Source organism: Pezoporus flaviventris, unplaced genomic scaffold (assembly GCF_033815535.1).
Source record: "Pezoporus flaviventris isolate CSIRO_AGI_PZ_B2104156 unplaced genomic scaffold, CSIRO_AGI_Pfla_v1 ptg000013l, whole genome shotgun sequence".
Lineage (NCBI taxonomy): Eukaryota > Metazoa > Chordata > Aves > Psittaciformes > Psittacidae > Pezoporus > Pezoporus flaviventris.
Genome location: NW_026892561.1, coordinates 1244265 through 1264724, shown reverse-complemented (window position 1 = coordinate 1264724; position 20460 = coordinate 1244265). Strand labels below are relative to the sequence as shown.

The 20460-nt window shown below is 41.0% G+C and overlaps 1 protein-coding gene across 11 annotated transcripts in view; it reads right to left on the bottom strand.

Moving 5' to 3' along the window:
* Positions 1-20460, bottom strand: part of DAB1 (DAB adaptor protein 1) — a 483239-nt gene that overhangs the window by 127626 nt on the left and 335153 nt on the right. For 6 of the 11 annotated variants that reach the window (XM_061451126.1, XM_061451125.1, XM_061451124.1 and 3 more), the window contains one exon: positions 627-827. The exons of 3 other annotated variants lie outside the window; for them this stretch is intronic. In XM_061451126.1, coding sequence (XP_061307110.1) covers positions 627-693 — 67 coding nt within the window. In that variant the 5' untranslated portion in view covers positions 694-827. Of the gene's footprint in view, positions 1-626; positions 828-7500; positions 7614-8313; positions 8388-20460 lie in introns of those variants that run through there. 2 more of the 11 variants (XM_061451128.1, XM_061451127.1) reach the window with 2 other exon arrangements.

The following is a 20460-nucleotide window of genomic DNA, read 5'->3' as shown; positions in this document are numbered from 1 at the left end:
AAATCCCCTACTAAAATCTCTTGGTACTCCTATTTATAAGTGCCAAATCCATAACATCTCATTTCTCATGCTGATCAGTGCAAAGAATTGCAAATAGAAATATGAACGTATCCAACCATGCATTTATTCACAGCTTCTCCTTCAGTTTTTCTCCCCGTTTCCTTTACCAGATTACAACTAATCTCTCTGTAGATCGCCACTAGCTCTCTGTAACTTCACAAAGCGCCAGTAAGATTCAACCTCCAGTAACACAAAGTGCATTTAAGCTCTGGTTAACTCAAAACAAAGTAGAAACAAACCAATAGAGAAAAAATTATGCTCTCTTCTGCCAAAAGCAATTTTTTAAATTGGATTTTCCATTTGTGAAAGAATTATACACAAAAAGTAAAAAATTAATGAATTGTAACAAGTTTTTTCTTCCATTTTAAATGTATTTCAATACGATGTGTTTTAATGTCAGAGAATCAAATCCCTTGTTCCCAGACCAGACTTCCACTGGGCTTAACAAAGTTTGCTTTCACTGAGCACTCAGACAACACAAGAATCACAGATGCATAAAAGGCGGCTGATATAGGAGCTCAAATAAAGTACAAAATAAATACCAATAAAGAGAAATGAGTCACTACCTTTCTTTTTGGAGTCTTTCTTTGTGCTGGTTTTAACAGCCACTTGAAGTTCTGTCTCAGTTGACATCCTATATCCTTAGTCCTCTTCACACAGATCCAGGATCTCGGTCAGGCTCATTTAGAATGTCTCTCCAAGAGAATGATTTAGCCTTTCAGATACTATAAACCCAAGCAGTTCATCTCATTCACTCCTTTCAAGTGCTGTGAAAGAAGGAAACAAAAAATAACAATCATTTTCTGAGATTAAAACATAACAAAAACCAAAGCAAACCATTGCAAGCTTATTGAAGAAGAAACCTATGAAGTCTTCTGACTACAGAGGCAACAGCCAACATAGATGCTTAAACACAGTCACCTAGTCCTGTTCGAGATGTTTTAGCATATCTGAGCTGTCTTCACAGGCTACAGACGCAACGAGGCATACAGAAGACCTGCGTTTCTGGACCAGCAGCTGGAGGACAAAGACTACAGTCCAGGAAGTAGCTGGAAATGTCACCAACAGCAAACAACTGTGCAAAGACTCAATTCTTAACTGCAGCAATTCCAAGGAAAAAACATGTTGCCTGATGGTAAGTTCAGATTTTTACTCCTCAAATGCTCTTTTAATGCTTTCACTGTCCTACTTGAACAAAGACAAATGAAAAATGGATTCATTACTCATACTGAGAGCATTGCACTTTGCCACTCCTCTTGCTTATGATAATGATTTCAGTATAAAGAAATCTGCCTCCATATAAACAAAGCTGTAATTCTTAACACCTATCTAGTCATTTTTCTTGCAAAGGACTCTGAAAATACAGTTAATTAAGCCTACAAAATACAAATAGGATAGGAGGCAAAAAAAAGATAACATTTAGAGAGCTAACTACAGCTTTACATAAGGTGTTTTTGTTGGGGGATAGATAATGTACTGGCTGTGAACCCCCAATAGTCACTGTAGAAACGTGCTGGAGCAGCGTGAGGGACGTAGGCTGTAAAGCTGCAAGTAGGACTGGGGATACATGGGCTGTGGAGGTGAAGAATACACAAAGAACAACCAACCAACCAAAGAATAAACCACGACTCCCATTCTTACTGCTGGTCCTTCTTGCTTCGAAGGATGAGCCACCTACTTCAGCCAGTCTGCTGAGGGCAGAGGACCACACTGTCCCAAAGCCATTTGTCATGATGTTCCCTCACTAAATGCATCTTATTGTCCTTTCTCGTTGTGAAAATAACTCTCATTATTAGCACAATTACAGTGAAGTCCATCTGGCCTGTCTGAACAGCTGCCCAGTTATTAACTAACTACTTGATATAGATATTAACCCATCATATCAGCTGGTTAGCTGGCAGAGATTAACTGCAGTTATAGTTATTTACTAATGTCCCTTCTTTGTCACTTAAGAAAGTAATAAACTGCAAACATTGAAATAATTCTGACAGTTTAAATCGCTTCTCACAGCAAGGGCTGTGAAGCCACTACTACTTTTCCAATCCAGGCTCTTTTAACACTTTAAAATGCTTCAGTAACATTACACCGCCATGCACCGTCGGAAGTGATTTAATATTGCTGAAGTGTGTCAGGGGCTTTCTTTAATAAGCTTTTCCAATTTGTATGTGTATTATAGAATATTCAAAGGTAGCTTTTCCAACTCTGCTGAACTGAATTTGAAATACAGAATTCCCTGTTCCTCCTATATGGTAGCTGAAAAAGTGCCATAATGGAAAAAAAGTGGGGAAAATAAGGCAACTTACAAACCTGAAGTTGCAGTGCTTTCTAAATACACGTTTTTGGAACACACGAACGAACTCAAAGCATTTTCTTTATCATCATTAGTCAAGAAAACAGTAGAAAAGGAGAAAGCAAATGAAGGTTGATCAAAGAGATCAAAAAATAAAGTAACAGCCCCAAGACAAGCTTTCAGGATCTGAAGCACTCTTAGGCCAGGTCCACAGACAGGCGGACGTCTCCCCCCCAGGCACGGTCAGGGTGGAACATGATATGCAATGACCACCACGCCTAGGCAAGGATCCACACACTCACTGTGCTGTGAGGGAACCACCTCACCCCACTGTTGATGGAGCTGCTCTTCGCTTATGCTTGAAATCCCCCCCAGCAAGCGGGAGGAAAGCGCTGCAGAGAACAGATGTCCCTCGCAACCCCCATTCCCTTACCCTCCCCCTGAACACAACCCGATGTAATAATACTTAGTTTCACAGCACAGTAGGGATGCATTGGTCTTTACCGCTCAGTGGCACTTACTTAAAGCACCCCTCGAGTCACAGCTGGACTGACAGTGTGCTCTTCTAGAATCTGGATTTATATTAACCTAAAGCTTAACTGGGGAGGGACTCTTCATTAGGGACTGTAGTGACAGGACAAGGGGTAACGGGTTCAAACTTAAACAGGGGAAGTTTAGATTGGATATAAGGAAGAAATTCTTTCCTGTTAGGGTGGTGAGGCACTGGAATGGGTTGCCCAGGGAGGTTGTGAATGCTCCATCCCTGGCAGTGTTCAAGGCCAGGTTGGACAGAGCCTTGGGTGACATGGTTTAGTGTGAGGTGTCCCTGCCCATGGCAGGGGGGGTGGAACTGGGTGATCTTAAGGTCCTTTCCAACCCTAACTATTCTATGATTCTATGAACTGCAGAACTTTACAAGAAGCACTAACATGAACCAGCTAACAAAAGGAATACATTTATAATAGGTCCATTTTTAAAACCAAAACAAAGAAAAAACAAACACAAAATACCCCCAGGGTCAAGAGTTAAGCAAGTTTTTATGTCTTAGAATTGTACGTTCAAAGCATCAAGAATTTAATCTCCTACTGACAGCTACTTTCAACAGGGTAGCTGAAACAGTAGCATCTGAATGGCGCTGAGTATTTTAAACAACAACTTATGACCACTATCGCACTTGAAACTCTCCAGAAAAGCTGTATCCCCTCAAGGCTATCCCACTGAGTAATATTTATCAACAAAATGTACATCTGGTTTTGGACGGGTTCACATATTGATTTACTTTAAAACTTAAGCAGGTCATACTTCCAAAGGCTCACAGATCCTTGAATAAAGTAATAGGTATCTTTGGAAAGGAGCACATAAACATCTGCCAGATGCAAGCTACAGTTCAAACTGAATCTGCCACAGAGACGATTCCTCCAAAAGCACAGCTCTTTCTGCAAGCTACATTAGTAAACTTTCCTATGCCGTCCATATTTCAGCCGTTTATTACCCAGATGAGGATGGCAGTCAATCTGCTCATCACCGCAACAGCTTTTATTGTCTCCTCCAATCTAGGTCACCGCTGTTAACTACCATCGCCTTGCAACTGTGGGAAGTACTGCAGCATGTGTTTTATCAATGAGATGCTATTTTCTTTGATCAGCACCGCCACATTTCTCTCCCAGCTCTAAAAGCAGAATTTTGCTAGCTGCACTTAAAAAAGAACCCATCATCTTACATGTATCCTTTTGAAAGATCTTCTTGTGGGCCTTATTACTGTTCCAACCACAATGTTATGTGCATGCCTCAGCTTTTCCTAAAGAGGATTCAGAGCTCTTCATTTTAACAAAATACTGACATTTTCTGCCCCCCTATTAAGTGACTACAGCAGGAACACACAATCAGCGCATTTGGGAATTAACCAGCTTTTAATTCCAAGAGAAGCCTTAAGCCTGCATTCTGCGTTACTCCTACGCTGCCAGAAAACCTAAAGCCTTAGTGAAGAAGTATTTCTGTAAATTCACTTTACAGCTGGGATTAACACAGGTTGGACCTTTTATGTGCAGGGAAATGACTCACATGCTCCGTCTGCCTCCCCCCCTGCATCTATCAAACAACACCTCTCAAATCATTTGCCTTTTCAAGCACACTTCAGCAAGCTCATGAAGGGGTTATGAGGCGACTTCCCCTGGCCCGAGTTATGAAGGAGGTCAGACCCGATTGCAATACTTCCCCCCCCCCCCCCCCCCCCAGGTTTAAAATACATGAATTTATTAATTTTCTTCAGGGCTTCCAAACTTAAGAAGTCGCCTCCCCTGAAACCAATTTCCATCTGCTTATGTAAAGGAAAAGCAGTCTTAGAATGGATTTGTAACTAAGCCCTGGCATTCCCTAGGAATTTAAGTTCTCCAGAGTCCCAAAGTGGGATTTGGCAAGAGGATGGTACCTCCCAGATGCTGGCTTGACAAAAGAAAACCTAAGCTGCCATCCTTAGCTCTTGCTTTCATACCTCTGATGTCTTGCAACTCATTTCCTTTCCTCCAAAGCACCCAGTATAATCGTCTGTAAGGGAACGGTGATGCCTATGATTTTGCAAGTGTTAAAACCCAAACATATTAAAAGGGCAAAATGTGACAAAACTATTTTAAAAGGGCTGTGATCCTGAAGAATGGGAAACAGTTGAAGCATGAAGGACTTCTAGCCAGGGAGAAAAATGTTACTCATCAACTTCTCATCTAACGCAGAGAACTTTGATGGGACCGCACAAAGACAGTGCAAAAACCCTTCTTTGCCACCATTGTCCTTATACCCTTCAGAGAGAGGAGGCCATGAAACTCTCTGGAACTGCTCACACTATTTTGTACTCATCAGCTCATTTCCCTAAGGGTCAGGCCTTGCGCACATCCTACTTGGTATCAGAGTATTCATCTTTTACACAAGGAACGACACTAATTCCAAACCAAAACCCAAGGGACTGCTCCAAACGCCACTTATATATTTCAGTTAATAAAGCCTGCAAGTAAGAACCAGAAAACAAGGAAAATGAGGTAAAAAAAATGAGGTAAAAAAGAGCACTTAAGATATTGACACAGAAGGGAAAATGAGGAGGAAAAGAAAAGCAAACAGGGGAAGCTGTCTCTGTATATACTTCATTAAAGCAAATTCTGTAACAATGTGGTTAGCAGCAAAATCTAAGCCAACTCATGCATTAAAACTCTGTCTGGCCTGCAAAAGAAAATAACCTCTGTTAAGCCTGCTGCATGTGCCCAGTCCCTCTTCTCTAGTTTTGTCATTTGCCCACAGAACAGCATAATACACTGCTTCTAGTGACAAAGTCAAGAGAATCTCTCTTAGAGCATCACATCTCAATCACTGCTTTTTCCTATGATTTCTTTACTGGTGCCTCTGTAGCCTGTAATGGTGACAGGAAGCTTACTGTTCATGTGCACAAACTGAGACCCCCCACAACAATTCATCCCCTCAGCAGCCAAGAGGCCTGTAAAACTCCCGAGATTCCCCTTTGCAAGTAACAAACACCCCTCTGAGACCCAACACCCTGCTTCTGCCCCCTCCCTAAGCTACGCAGATTACAAAGACTCGCAACTGCCTCCATATTCCATGCTCAGTTTTGTTTGCACTCAAATGAACAAGTACTCCCTTCCACCTCCGATATTCTATATATTAAGGGAGGAGATATATGTGCTTTATTATGCTGCTTGTACTATGTCTGTAATGAGACAGCAGAATGATACGTCCCAGTTAACCCTTTTGAATTCTTCCGACACCAGAAAACTGCTTTGTACTTAAAACCATAACATTAAACTTCTTTTTGTGTATAGTATTTATAAAATACATCCAATATCTCCTGAAAACGAGAAGCCCTTTAAAAAAAAAGAACCCTACAAGTAACTAAGGCAAACAACATGTTTTATTAAATTTACTGTGGTTTACAATACGCTTCATTATTCTATCTCTAGGGCATGTTTCAGGCATTCTACCCAGTTCCTCACATGGTGTAAATAGCATCACTGAAGCTGATTTACCACTACAAGAGCATCTTGGCAAAAAATTGACCTATAAAATATTTCCAAAGTAAGATGTTTATTAGAATTACAATGACAGGAGGAATAATTACTACAATTCCTCCTGGACATCACTCCATACAGTTGTGAATACTACACTCCACCAATTATTCACCAGAAGTGCTTTGAAATTCCGACTCACAGAAAATGCTGACTGGATTAAAAAGGTGCTTTTCACAGGAATTAATTGATTTCATCAATATTTTTAATGGGGAATTGCTAATATTTCGTATTAATGTCACAGTTTCTATTTTACATTCTTGAGGACAGAACTCTGGGAACAAAGGCAAAACAGAAGACACAGACCTTGCCTTAACAGACTTTTTGAAATATTCAGAAGTACGGCATTTTGCACTCAGGAAAAACTACATGATCATAGAATCACAGGATAGTTGGAAGGGACCTTAAAGCTCATCCAGCTCCAACCCCCTGCCTTGGGCAGGGACACCTTCCACTACAGCACCTTGCTCCAAGCCCCTGTGTCCAGCCTGGCCTTGAACACTGCCAGGGATGGGGCAGCCACAGCTTCTCTGGGCACCCTGTGCCAGCGCCTCAGCACCCTCACAGGGAAGCTCTTCCTAGTATCTAATCTAGTTTTTGGTTTAAAGCCATTCCCCTTTGTCCTATCACTACATGCCCTTGTAAGAAGAAAGGCAAAAGAATTACATCAGTTCCTAATTTCTCTGAGGAAGGGTATTCAAAAGCCTTTAAGAAATGCCAGATTAGAGCCAGTTGCTAAAGACCAATGGCTTTCCTTCAGTGCTTTTAGCCTGAAACTCATCTCCTTACAAAACTTTGTATTATCTCAGCATAAAAAAAGTAAAAATAAATAATTAAAAAAGCACACACGCACAAAAAAAAAAAACCAAAACCCCCCAAAACCACAACCCTCCCCAGCACTGAGAACCCAGAACTCACTGCTCTCCCTGCACCGCTCTATTGCTGACTAGAGTTAGTGCTGCGAAATTCCAGTGCTGCTGTTGTCCCTCCAGTTAGTCTCAGTCTGATTTCCTACTGGACCATTTCCTACTTCAACTCTATGAAACAACATTTAACACCCCTTCCACTGGTTTTGTCAACACCTACCTCTTCTCTCAGCCAGGTATATACGTTGGAGCATCATCAAGCAACATCCCTGTGGAGCAGGGAATGCAGCTCCAGCCCAAGGAGCTGAAAACAAGCAACAAACCCCCTGTGTGCTGGGGGAATAAATACAACACACATTGTTCCTTTAAGCGTATTTGTCTGCTCCAAGATGCAAAACTCAAATGAAAGTGATATTTGTAAGCTTCTGCAGGGCACTGTATTAGAAAAACAGCACTGCCACTGAATGGAACTTCACATCATTCCTCCAAGACTGAGAGGCTGCTATGTTACCAGATAACATAGTAAGTTGTTCAGATTGGACTAGAAATTCCCAGTGCTCACAGTGAAACTGAATTACCTAAATGCTTTTCCTATATGAATCGCTTTACACCAAGACTTTACTATACCCAGATTGCTACGTTGCCAACCCTGAAGCAGAAAAAGCATTTCTGATAATGCTTTGGAAGAACAAACAAGAAACAAACCTCACAAACTGCTACAAATACTGCCCAGGCACAGCCTTGCCTGGGATCTAAGTTCCACTGGTAGAAAAGTGCCTTACCTCCATTAAGGTCAATAAAGCCACACCAGCACAAAATCAATAGCGCTACATTTGACTTATATTGGCCTAACTCCATTGATTTTAATGCAGTTGGAGTTACACCAATTTTATGCTGGTGCATCTGCATTAGTGTCAGTGAAGTTATGCCGGCATGACTGATGTAAACAACACCAGACCAACCAACCCCTATATGTCTGAAATTCAATGTCATTAGCTCTAAAGCAACAAGAAAATGCAAATCTGTACGTTACCAAAGCAGGGTCTTTGGCATTTATATTTGCAAAGCAGAAGAGCTCTTTTGCGATCCTCTCGCCACCAAAGAAACAGAGTGAAGACTAAGAAGGGAAAAAGGACAAAGTACACAGTTGGGATCACAGTATTCTGTAATTAGAGCTGTTAAATGATTACCAACGCGCAGTGGTGCAATCATCACACTGAAGGAAAGGGAGAAGTATGCAGTCGGGAGCATCACCAGGGAGAAGGTAAAAGCAATGTCAGTGACACCACGTTTTATATTTAAATGCAAATTCCTCACAATCAGGATTTGTGCCTTCTAATTGGAAGAAAAGGTTACAGAAATAAATATCTCGCATCCCAGACAGCTCAGCATGTTTTTAAGTGGCACATAAGTTGAAGGCAACTGACTCATCTCCTGTCCTCTATAGGAACATCTCAATTCAGCTCTTTTCTCCTTTTAATTCAAGATGACTTTCTTAATACTGCAGGTGAGACTGAACTGGGACTTACCCTCTCATTCCATTTAAATACAATACAGCACAAAATCTACACAAGATCCAACTTAAGCTCTGCTTCCTAATCTGAAGTCAAGTTTGAAGTGATGCTTTACACGCGCCTTCTTAATGGAGGTGAATTTTGCAGCAACTTTTCCAGGTCTCCCTGAGATTTGTTCAGTCCCAGGAGCTCACCTACATCTTGCCCTTCCATTTTCCCAATGCTTCCCGACATTCTGGCAAAGCAAAGTGAACTTCCCTAACGTCAACAGCAACAGCACCACCACCCTCTGCCAGGATCTTTATTCACTGCTATTTTTCAGCACTCAGCCCATGTGCCTTGGCAGTTAAGCGTTAGGAAAACTAACCAGAGGACTGCACCTCGCTGTAAATGGACTTTTGATTTATTACATCAAACTCAACCACCAGGTTTCTACCAAAGTTCATTGTCTAGCAGAGCAAAGGGGAAAAAGCAAGCAGCTTTCTGGGAGCGTAAGTATGAATTTACACACTCAAACAAAGATGATTTTTACACTGTTGCTCCACAGCTGACAAATATCACTCTTTAAAACTAATAAATGACTTTTAGCTACAGAAATACTTTGGACAATTCCATTTAAACGCTCCAGTCTTCAGGCCAGCAATGCCAGTCATGAAGGTAATTCCACATGACTGCAAAGAGGAAGAGCAGGCAGACTTCTGAACAATACCAAACACAAGTATTTGGGGATGGCTGCTAGATTTTACTGGAGAGATTCCAAACCATATATAATTCTCTTGAATTCACTGATCTGTTCTCATCTCATTTGCGAATGCAGTGCCTTGTGTTTGATTATGTTGCAGACTGCCTCTGCTTTGTATCAGTAAGAATGTTAACCACTTTATAAGGGAAGAAGCACCTCCCATAAGAAGTCAAGCTCTGTGCATTTTCCGTTCGTGTGCAAGATTCAGCAGTGGTTCTAAATAATAAAAGATGGCACTTTTCCCACAGCTGGAAAACGTACAAAAGGGGGAAAATCCAACCCCTGAAACTACGTGGGCCAGGTCTTCTTTTCTGTATCATAATTCCATACAGAGAAACACCCATACTTGGAAACACGTTCTCCACTGCACTATAATCATGCAACTGGAGAGGTCTACGTGACCATATCACGCACGTACAAAATCAAAGTCTAAATGAACAGGTTAGGGACCCTGTAAAAGGAATTACCTGTAGCAGAAATCAAGACACTGCAGGACTAAAATGTCAGGAAAGATGCCTAAAGGTGCTCTTGAGCATTCAGATGGAGAGCTCTGAAGCAGCTACACAAGTATACAGACCTGCGTGAGTGGTAATGCATCCCAAAACCATGCTTATTCTCAAAACATTTTTTAAAATCACCCAAGTAGCATGCAGTGAGGACCCATTCACCTTCCACTGTCATGCTACTGTTTATTCCCTCTTGGAAGCAATTACAGGACAAATGCCAAGCTACAGAAGGTATTTTTCCAGCAGCAGCATCTGGCTTCTTGGCAGACTCCTCAGGCAATTTTATTGGAAGCTTTAGAGATGCTACTGGGTCAGCCCTAGTTATACTGCTCATGAGCTGTCTGGCGGTTTCCTCTTCCTAGATGTCATAATCCTTCTGATTTACCTTGAAGGAATGAGCACACTTTTATCCATTTCAAAACCAGCTGACCTGCAAGGCATTTAAGGGCTATCTGCAGAGACAGAGTAAAAGTCACTGGTCTAAATCTGTATACCTTTGAGCCAGCAGCATTCCAGCATCCATTGCTTAATGCATCATCAAGGAAACAAGTATGGCATGCAAAAAAAAACTGTCTTACTGGTAAATTGAATGCATTCCTTATGATTAAAGGAAAAAGCATATGATGCATGACAAATTAATTAGTGGGGGAAAAAAAAAGGTAATGTGGGGCAGCAGCAAATCTGTGCCTTTATTTAAGATGAACTGCTCTCACATAGTGAAGACAGGGCTGTGCTGTATCCTGTCATAAGAGACGGTGCACATGGAGTCAAGGAATGCTTCTGGCAAACAGCAGGCATAAACTGAAATACAAGGGGGTCTGCTAAGTCAATGGAAGGAAAACCGTCTCCGAGAGTCTGCTTCTTGCAACTCCTCTGTTAAACGTGATGCCTCCGAGGCTAAAGGGGCATGTGGAAGTAAAGACAGCTCATGTCCTTCCCCCTCCCAACACCCTGGCCCTTCCCCCTCTTCAAGCCCAGCAGCTAAGATCTGCATTATTCTGCAGCTGTGATCATGATTAATCCTCATCCAGAAGGATGAAAGACAGGATGCTGCTTTTACCCTCCCTCTTTGCATACCAACAAAATCAAGTCCACAACGAAAAGCCTTTATGTCAGTTTAGAGCAGCCCGTTATGATCAGTGCAGAGAAAGGGGACAGAATGTTACAGAAAGTGCATTTGTAGCCCATAACACAGGTGAAATCCTGCTTTTTTAAGACTTCTGTGCAATTGCTTACAAGAAATACAATCCTTATTTAAATAATCAAAAAGTAGATGTGTTCTAAATTACTACTTTTCTCTCTTTTTCAAGACTTTCCCAGAAAGATGTCATCGTGTGTCGTCCCCCCCCTTCTTATTTCAAGAGCTTTCAGAGATGTTAGAGTAAGAAACTCCCACAAAATCCTGTACCAAGTTATTTTTGAGGGGAAAAAAGACCTAATGCCCAAAGGTAAATATTACAGGTACATGAAATGTACACTATAATTTAATAAAGGGCTACAGATCTTGGATTTTCAGTAACAGGAGTACACTGAGCAACATAAGGGAAGATTGACAGCACTAAGAAAGATGCACATATCCAGGTCAAACAAAAAGCCAAACGGAGCTGTCATCAGCACAGTGCAACTAAATCCGACCAGACACAGAATTCAGACTTGGCTAATGCGAATTGACTAATATAATTCCATTTTATGCAGGGCAAAACATATTCTGATTATAGGCCAGTGATGCTTGCAAGCTCTAAATTTAGGTGTCATTAGAGCCAGGTGAACCGTTAAGTGAGCTAATCTGAATTTTACCCATAGCACGCATTTGTGCTGCCCAAAAATGAACTTCTAAGATTTAAACCATGTACTCCCTCTCATTACTTTATATGTCTTTTGGATAACCCCATTCATCAATTAAAACGTCTGCAGAATCCCAGAACTCACTGACAATGAAGCCTGGGTTTTAAAATGCCATGCAACAACACACGCTGGAAAATCAATTATTTAGGCTCCAGTACCCAAACAGAAGTTACTGGCACGCTAGAAACGGAGCCATATTTCAGAAGGGATGTAGCACAGATTCCCTTGTTTACAAGCTTGTTTTTCCGAAGCACAAAGCAATCTCAGTGATCAGGTGAACATTTGAATGCACGGTGAAGACTAAACTTCAGTGATGCCCTAGATTTCACTGACTACACAAATGAGATTAAAGCTGCACACACAAGCAGACAGAAGGCTTCCTGGATGCACAGAAGATCTAAAGTATTTTTATAAGCTCTCTTTGATTAGAAGGTAGATTTAGATGAGATATTAGGAAAAATTCTTCCCTGTGAGGGTGCTGAGGCACCGGCACAGGGTGCCCAGAGAAGCTGTGGCTGCCCCATCCCTGGCAGTGTTCAAGGCCAGGTTGGACACAGGGGCTTGGAGCAAGCTGCTCTAGTGGAAGGTGTCCCTGCCCATGAACTGGATGAGCTTTAAGGTCCCTTCCAACCTAAACCATTCTATGGTTCTACAGTCTTAACAAGGCCTGTAAGTTGAGAGTAATCAGGAATAACCATTAAATGAGTATACTTCAGTACAGCAAGGAAAACCAATTAAAAATATAAGTAAAATGTTGATCTACTTTGTACACTCCTGAAACACCCGGTACACTTAAAACAATGTACAGTATAATCAGGGATAACATAACCTAATCTGAAATAAAGACCCTGCTATCATTTAAAGTAGTTGTTCAGCCAGCCGCGTTTAAAGCCAAAAGGTGAAGAATTCCTAATCCAATTAAAGCAAGAGGGAATTTAGGAATGCAGAACTTAATTACTCTACTTGGAAGGTAGCCAGGACCCTTGGGTTAAGCACCCTTGTGAAAGTGCCATAGGAACTCAAAGGACTGCAAGTAGTCAGAGCCTTGACTCTGTTCTCCTTTGAGCAGGGCAACCTTGGCAGCCACATGCCCTGTAGCTAAACCCCAGGGAAGACACCAGCTTCTGAATTACAGCATTTCCAGCAGCTCCTTATAAGCTTCCTCTCAATGCCCAGCATTAGGCAGGGTTTGGCTCTGCCCAGCTTGTGAAATCATTCAGGCTCTCAGTACAGTATGGTGAGACAGTAGATGATGCCCAATTAAAGCCATGTGGATAAATATGTGTTCAGTGATGTTATTGCCTATGTGCCACTTGAACATTCTGGATTGTTTGGGGTTTTTTTTAGTTCCACAGACTAAATAGCAAGCAGCAATAATATTAGTTGTGGAACAAGTGTGATGTTTGTGTTACCCACTCCAGTTAATTAATGAAAATAATGACAGAGTTACAAATACCAGACATTATTAAGAACTTGAAGACCATCCTACCCATTTCTCTGCCAAGGAGGATTTGTTCTTAACAGCACATTCTTCTGTTCTTCATCAAGCCTTTCTAAATCACGCCAGCAGTAAGAGTCACATCTGTTTCCTTCAGAGGCGTTCATACATTCAGACTGATTTGGAGGAAGAAGTAAAACCCAAGAATTGCCATTCTGCCAACTTCACATCATTATTCTGAGTTAACTGCAAGGAGATTATCTTGAGCAATTACTCTCGTCCCTCACTGCACATACATTCCAAATACCTGTAATCCTCACATAGCTCAACTCTATCAGTGTTAAACCAATCTATCCCCTTCAGGTAAGATCTAATGCTAAAATCACATACCACTGGGTTTATAACCCAGACTATTACAGTCTCCATTATTAAATACTGCTTATTATTTTGTACTTACAAAGTCAGGGAGATGTGATTTTATTGCTTGCAAATCATTTTTACATTAGTCTTACGCTGTTATAACCTCACTCTGCTTTTCCAGATAAGCTTTTCAATTTCTGCATATTTAAACAGTAACTCTAATTATCCCTACTTGATTGCCCTTCTCCTGCAAAGCCTTTCCACAGCATCATCTGCAGTGGAGTCTTCATCCTACTTAGATTTTTTAAACAGCCCAATATACATCATATTCTTTACTTTAATAAGAGCAAAGTTGGGGGGGGGGGGGGGGGGAGGGTGTTGTCTGAAAATCATGGATATTGGGTTCCATCTTCAGATGTATTTTTTCTCCAAACACACAGCAAGAAGGGCAGATTCCTGATTATTCCATCAATAATAATCACAGAACGGGGCCTAGCAATAAAGTCAATTAAAAAAATAAAAAGGAAAAAAAAAACCCATAAGACTATTGACATGGTATCAGATCAGTGTAGAAAAGTTTGGTTCACTGTCTAAAACCACACTTAAAAGCATTTTCTGGATCTACTTCCAACCATAGTTGCAGACAAGACTTTATACTCCCAGTTCGTAAGTACACAGGAGCTACATGTGGCTAGATGGTAGCTGCAAGTAATGCTATTTAATTCATTAACTCAGGTAATTCAGTCAAAGAAATGCATATTACAGTAGCCCAAAACATGATAATAAATTTTGAGTAAAAAATGAATACTTTTTTTAGTCTTTTAGGTCATTTTTTGTAGAGATTTTGCTATTTTGGATACTCACAACATATTTTAGCTTAGTTATAATGACGTTTGGCAATATGATGTGTTGTTAGAGTTGCCTGACATTTTCCAGTATGAATTCTCTTTTTAGTTCCTTATAACTTTACCAAAGCAACGTGTATCTACTGGAGCTGATGTCTTGCATGCCCCGTAGCAAAAGCAATGATACATACAGTCCAATCTCCAAGACGTAGTCCTGCTGCCCTGAGGCATGCAATCTCCCCTTCCTCCTCCTCCTCCTCCTTTGCCCACTGAGCAGCAAAGTTTCCTACAGACACTGACTTAATGCAATCCTGATGCTGATCCTCCAGCACAGACCCATTCTTTCGTAGTAAGACCTCATGTGGAAAGGAAAGCTACTACGTGACTGCATCCACAACTCTGCATTCAGTTCTCTTCCATCTGGAGGATGTTAAATTTAGCACTTCTTTACTGATGTGCTTGGCTCCGTAACAGTAATTTACATTTTTATGCATGTGTGTAATAACATCCAGGAAAAAGAGGCAACACAGGTGTACCACAACCATATTGCGGTGCCTTCTTGAATTCAGCTTGCAAGCTGCACTCTTTCAGCACCTACTCCTGCAAAAGTTACTTTAGCAATATGTGATGAGAGTCTGGCAGAAATGACTATCTTTCAAACAAGACTTCAGCACAGCAGGACAGGAAACCAAAACAGGAGGTCCAGTTGGGATTTTCACGTCTTTTTGTGTCAAAGCAGTATGCAAAAGAGCTTGGAAAGACAAAACACAGTCTCGAGACCCTGAAGCTCACAAAAGGCTTCTGTTATTATAAGCAATGCACTGCTTTATTAAATAAACCAAGCCAACCAGCCACACAGAGTAGCCCATCTTTAAGCCAAAGACTTTCCTTAGAAAACGTGATGTGAGCCAAGAAAAGGCTTCTCTCCCATCTCAATTTGTCTCCACAAGTTATACATCACTAAAGACTGACGGTACTTTACCTACCACCACCTCAAAAGCACAGCAAAGCACCAAGGTTACTCCTGAACCAGATGGCTTTGTGTACAGCACAGACAAGAAAGTAGAATAGCAGTGTATTGCTTCTACAAGCTCTGGCAAGTCAACCAATAGGACTGACCTGACCAAACCCATCAAGTGGGAATGAAGTTTTGCTGCTGTGCACATTCAACATCAGGATATATTGAGAAACAGCCCCGTTGAAGAAGGCATGACTGTTTGCCAGCTTGGCTTCCCATAAGGATGTTAGTCAAAGCCTTGTAACTGCCCAAGATGATGATAGAATGGTCATGAGGGTAAGTTCAGAATAACTACAATCCAGCTTACGGTTCAGAAAGACAAGGTAATGTGTCTGTGTTCTGGATCGGGTTTTGTTTTCTCCAGATTGATGAATTTGAAAGGAACATATGCCTTGAGACCCACAGTACAGATGTCCCATTGTGATTTATGCTTTACTATACTGCTATAGCTCTGGTAAGAGCAGAAGCAGTCGTATCAATTCTGCTGGCTGGGTCCACCTGCAGAGACCGCACTGGAGTCCACACCGCAAGGCCAGAAACAGCTCCTCATCAGGGCTGAACAGACTGGAACATCACAAGGAGAGTAACTGAGACAGATCCACAGCAACCTTCACAAATATATTCTCCAAGTTGGCTGCAACTGAAGTTATATTGGCCACAAACATATTGACAGGTTGAAAACCTCCTCAAAGCAAACACTTCATATTAATAAAAGCCTTTACTGTAGTTTTCAACAAGACTTAGTATTCCTATCAGGACTGAAGTGTAACTGAAGAACAAATGATGTCACTAGTCTATAAGCAAACACAGGGGAAAATGCTTAGCCTCTTAGCTGCAAAGTAACCCTCTGTCACTCTATTCAAGACCTAAACATGAGAATGTTCAGAATATTATTGAGTCATTCTGCTTGAAACTCAGTAAATAATACCCTGAGGGGGTTTTATGTGAAGTAATTTGATTCTATTTTTATCCATTAAAGAACTTTTGGATTAACAGATAGAGGAGGCTCATTCATGTCTTTAGATCAATATTTAAGGTCCCTTCCAAACCAAACCATTCTATGATTCTATGATCTATGACCGTTACAAACCCTCCCCCCTGCTGCCCATATAACCAACCAAATCATGGCAGAAAAGACGTTTACATAGGCTTGAGAATTAAAAATCATCATGAACATCTCTGATTCCATCTTCTTTTACTTAAGAATCCAAAATTGTATCCTGAACTCTATTTCCATAGAAATCGAGTGCCAAACATTACCAAGGTCCAATTTTACTGTCTATCCTGACAGCATTCAGGCAAATTATGGTTAAAATTAAACTGAAAGCAAAGCCTTTGCACACTACCGTAATATTTCAGGCAACAATTTCCAGAAAATAAAGGCAGAAAACAGACTGTGCATAAACTACAGTTCAAAATAGATTCCTCATGTCAAATGGCATAATTTTTCCCTTTTTTCCCCCATTAAACAGTTATTTTAAGTCTTCTGCTGCATATATTTACATGCATAATGAAACTTCTTCAGAGGTTCTTTCTGTATTACTATATATGCTTTAACACTGCATACGCTAATAGTGTACACACATATACAAATCCACACACAAATGGATGCACTCATGCACACAGCATTCATGCAAAAAAAGAATTAATTCATGCAAAAAGTTTTGACTGGATGCTACCCCCAGTAAATATGTTAAATGTGAAGAGTGCTTATGGCTGGGTTCATTAACTGAAAACACTGTTGTCTGCACGATTTGTGTTGCTCACATAAGACTGGATGACATGTAAAATGCTAATTTACAGACTCACTTCTGTTCAATTTGCCATCAGGGCCTCTCTCCACTAGGAAAATCAGTGGTTGCTTACTACAGTCTTCCTTGAGCTGAGACCTCACTCAGCACCTGAAGATAAAACCACTCTTCAAAAAGGGAGAGTAAGAGGGGGGAAGAAGGGAAAGTTTTGGATGAGCTCTTGGAGTACTGTGTGCAGTTCTGGTGTCCTCAACATAAAAAGGACATGGAACTGTTGGAACAAGTCCAGAGGAGGCCACGAGGATGATCAGGGGACTGCAGCACCTCCCATATGAAGATAGGCTGAGAAAGTCAGGACTGTTCAACCTGGAGAAGAGAAGGCTGCGTGGAGACCTCATAACAGCCTTCCAGTATCTGAAGGGGGCCTATAGGGATGCTGGGGAGGGACTCTTCATTAGGGACTGTAGTGACAGGACAAGGGATAACGGGTTAAAACTTAAACGGGGAAGTTTAGATTGGATATAAGGAGGAAATTGTTGTTTCCTGTTAGGGTGGTGAGGCACTGGAATGGGTTGCCCGGGGAGGTTGTGAATGCTCCATCCGTGGCAGTGTTCAAGGCCAGGTTGGACAAAGCCTTGGGTGAGATGGTTTAGTGTGAGGTGTCCCTGCCCATGGCAGGGGGTTTGGAACTGGATGATCTTAAGGTCCTTTCCAACCCTAACTATTCTATGATTCTATGAGCTCCAAACACATCTTCTGATATGCTGTCAAAGAAAAATGCTACCCCAAAAGCCACTGCCTAGTGCCATTAACAACATCCCATCTTCAAAGAGAAGCAGCTTTGTACTTAAAGAGTAGCAGCTTATGCCACTGCAGATAACTCTTCTCACAACTTCAGCTGCTCATCGTCTTTTGCTTCTTCAGTCATCTTCCTAAAATCCCTAGCTCTAGGGCATCTGCACTGTGACAGATCTGCTCACATCCAGTCTGAGAGCTCTGAACTCTCACACCAAGCATGGAATTTCACTTTATCAATTAAGTTTGGACCTCATGCCCCCATTATATGTTGATGCAACACTTGATAAACAGATACAATTAAGAGCCTAAGTTCAAAACCACATTATATCTCCAAATTAAAACACTAGCACTCGTTCAGCCCTCATTCCCTGACACATTCCAGGACTTCATTCTTCCACAGCTGTACCAGCTGCCTCTTCTGTAAATACCTATGACACCCAACTGCTTCAGAAACCACAAATAGTAATTTATTGCTATTACAATGTATTATACTTACAAATACTTTGATTATAATGATGTCTTTAACATTCATGAGCAGGTTCAGCAGTTGTTTCTTTCCTTTTTCCACTGTGCTCTACCTAACCCCCTCCCTGTCACCAGAGCTCCTCACCCTTAGGTGTACAAGCTACTTCAGTTTCAAAGATCTATTCTACTCAGGGTAAGGTTTTAGTAGCAACTTAATGCCTTTAAATTCTTCTCTGCAACCTCTGTGTTAGTTTATCAGAGCAGTCATTAAGCCTGGGCACTTTGAGGCTGATGGGTGCATCTAAGCTAGCCCACTTCGAGCTAATTGTGTTCAATTTAACATTCTCCAAGCACTGGCAGCCCTCATTCAAGCCAAGTGTGAAAGTTTTTAAATTAGCTTTCACACTTTGATTCCCAGACAGCAAATGCAAAATGGCACAGGATTAATTTTTTTCTCCAACGCCACGGTGCAACAAAATAGCCCAAAGGCTATTTGAGTTCATTTGCTTTAACTATTAGGGAAGATTCACAGCACAGACAATGCTCCAACAGAGACAAAAGCTCCAGAGGACTTTCAAAGCTTAATATTGCCCTCCTTAATTAAAGTACCATACTTTTGTACAGCCTTTTCACTTTGTCACTGGATGTTAAAATGGAAGGCTAGACCATTTAAGACAAGCCACACTGGTTATTGCTTAAAAGATTAACATATCAATACATTTTTCGCTTATTACAGATCACATTTTTAATATTTAATGAAGGCTGCTGTTGGACTGTAACATGGGCTATACAGAAATCCGTATTTCCCTTGGGGAAGTACAGATCTTGACTTCACATGTAATCCGACGATATCTCTTTTGACTGATCTGCTTTCATTGCCAAGATACAAGTCGAAAAGGAAGCTAAAATACTGAATTACCCATTGCAAAAACGATTCAGTAACTGCTACCAAACAACGGCAGAGCAGGATGGAAATCCAGCTTCCCTGGCACTTTGCATTTTGCCAGCAATTTCCACTAGGCACAAACACTGAATTCACATGCTCAACTTCCTGAACATCTCAAAGTCTCTGCAACAGACCTTTCAAGTACACACATTTCCCTCTGAGCAAATGCAATGGGTGTGCATGAGCTGCTCCACTGACAAACAGCAGAGTTCAACACATACAAAACCTCATGAAGCACTCCACACTCAGTCTTTGGTAGAAAAATAATTCACCAATTTAAGAGGGAAACTGAAGTCTCCACTAAGAATTTAGCTCATCCTGTCAAAGGGCATATTAGAATACTAGACAAATCCCTGTTCTTACAATGTGGTTCATGCATACCAGATTGTGTAACTGCAGCCTTAAGTATCAGAAGAATTAACATACAGTGAGATCGAAGTCAACTGACTTCAATGGGAGTCCTTCCATCATCTTTAGAAGTTTCTCATAAGGTTCTAAACTCATAATCATTATAATTCAAATTATTTCTTATACTCTAACAACTCTAATGATATACTCCAGTAACGCTAATTTAATAATGTAATAACTGTATCGTAACAGTAGTTACGATAGTAACTACTGATAGTTACAGGAGGATGGTAGTGGTAACTCACATCATAGATGGGAACTGTCTTAATGTATAAAAAACATTTATAGTGAAATCTAAAGAAACAACTCTTCATGCACAGATGGATTCCAGCTTTAGAGTTCGTATTTGATTTGATACAGCCTGAGATACACAGGTCACATGTGACAAACTGTAAAGTCAAAGGCCTATCTGTAAATGTCACAGTGTTAGTCACTGAGGTGGATATAATTTAGGTACTTCTTGACAGGATTCAGAATACCAATCTCAAATATCAACCTAGCTTTACGAGTGTTTTCTGGTTTGCGTTAAGAAGTTACATACTTG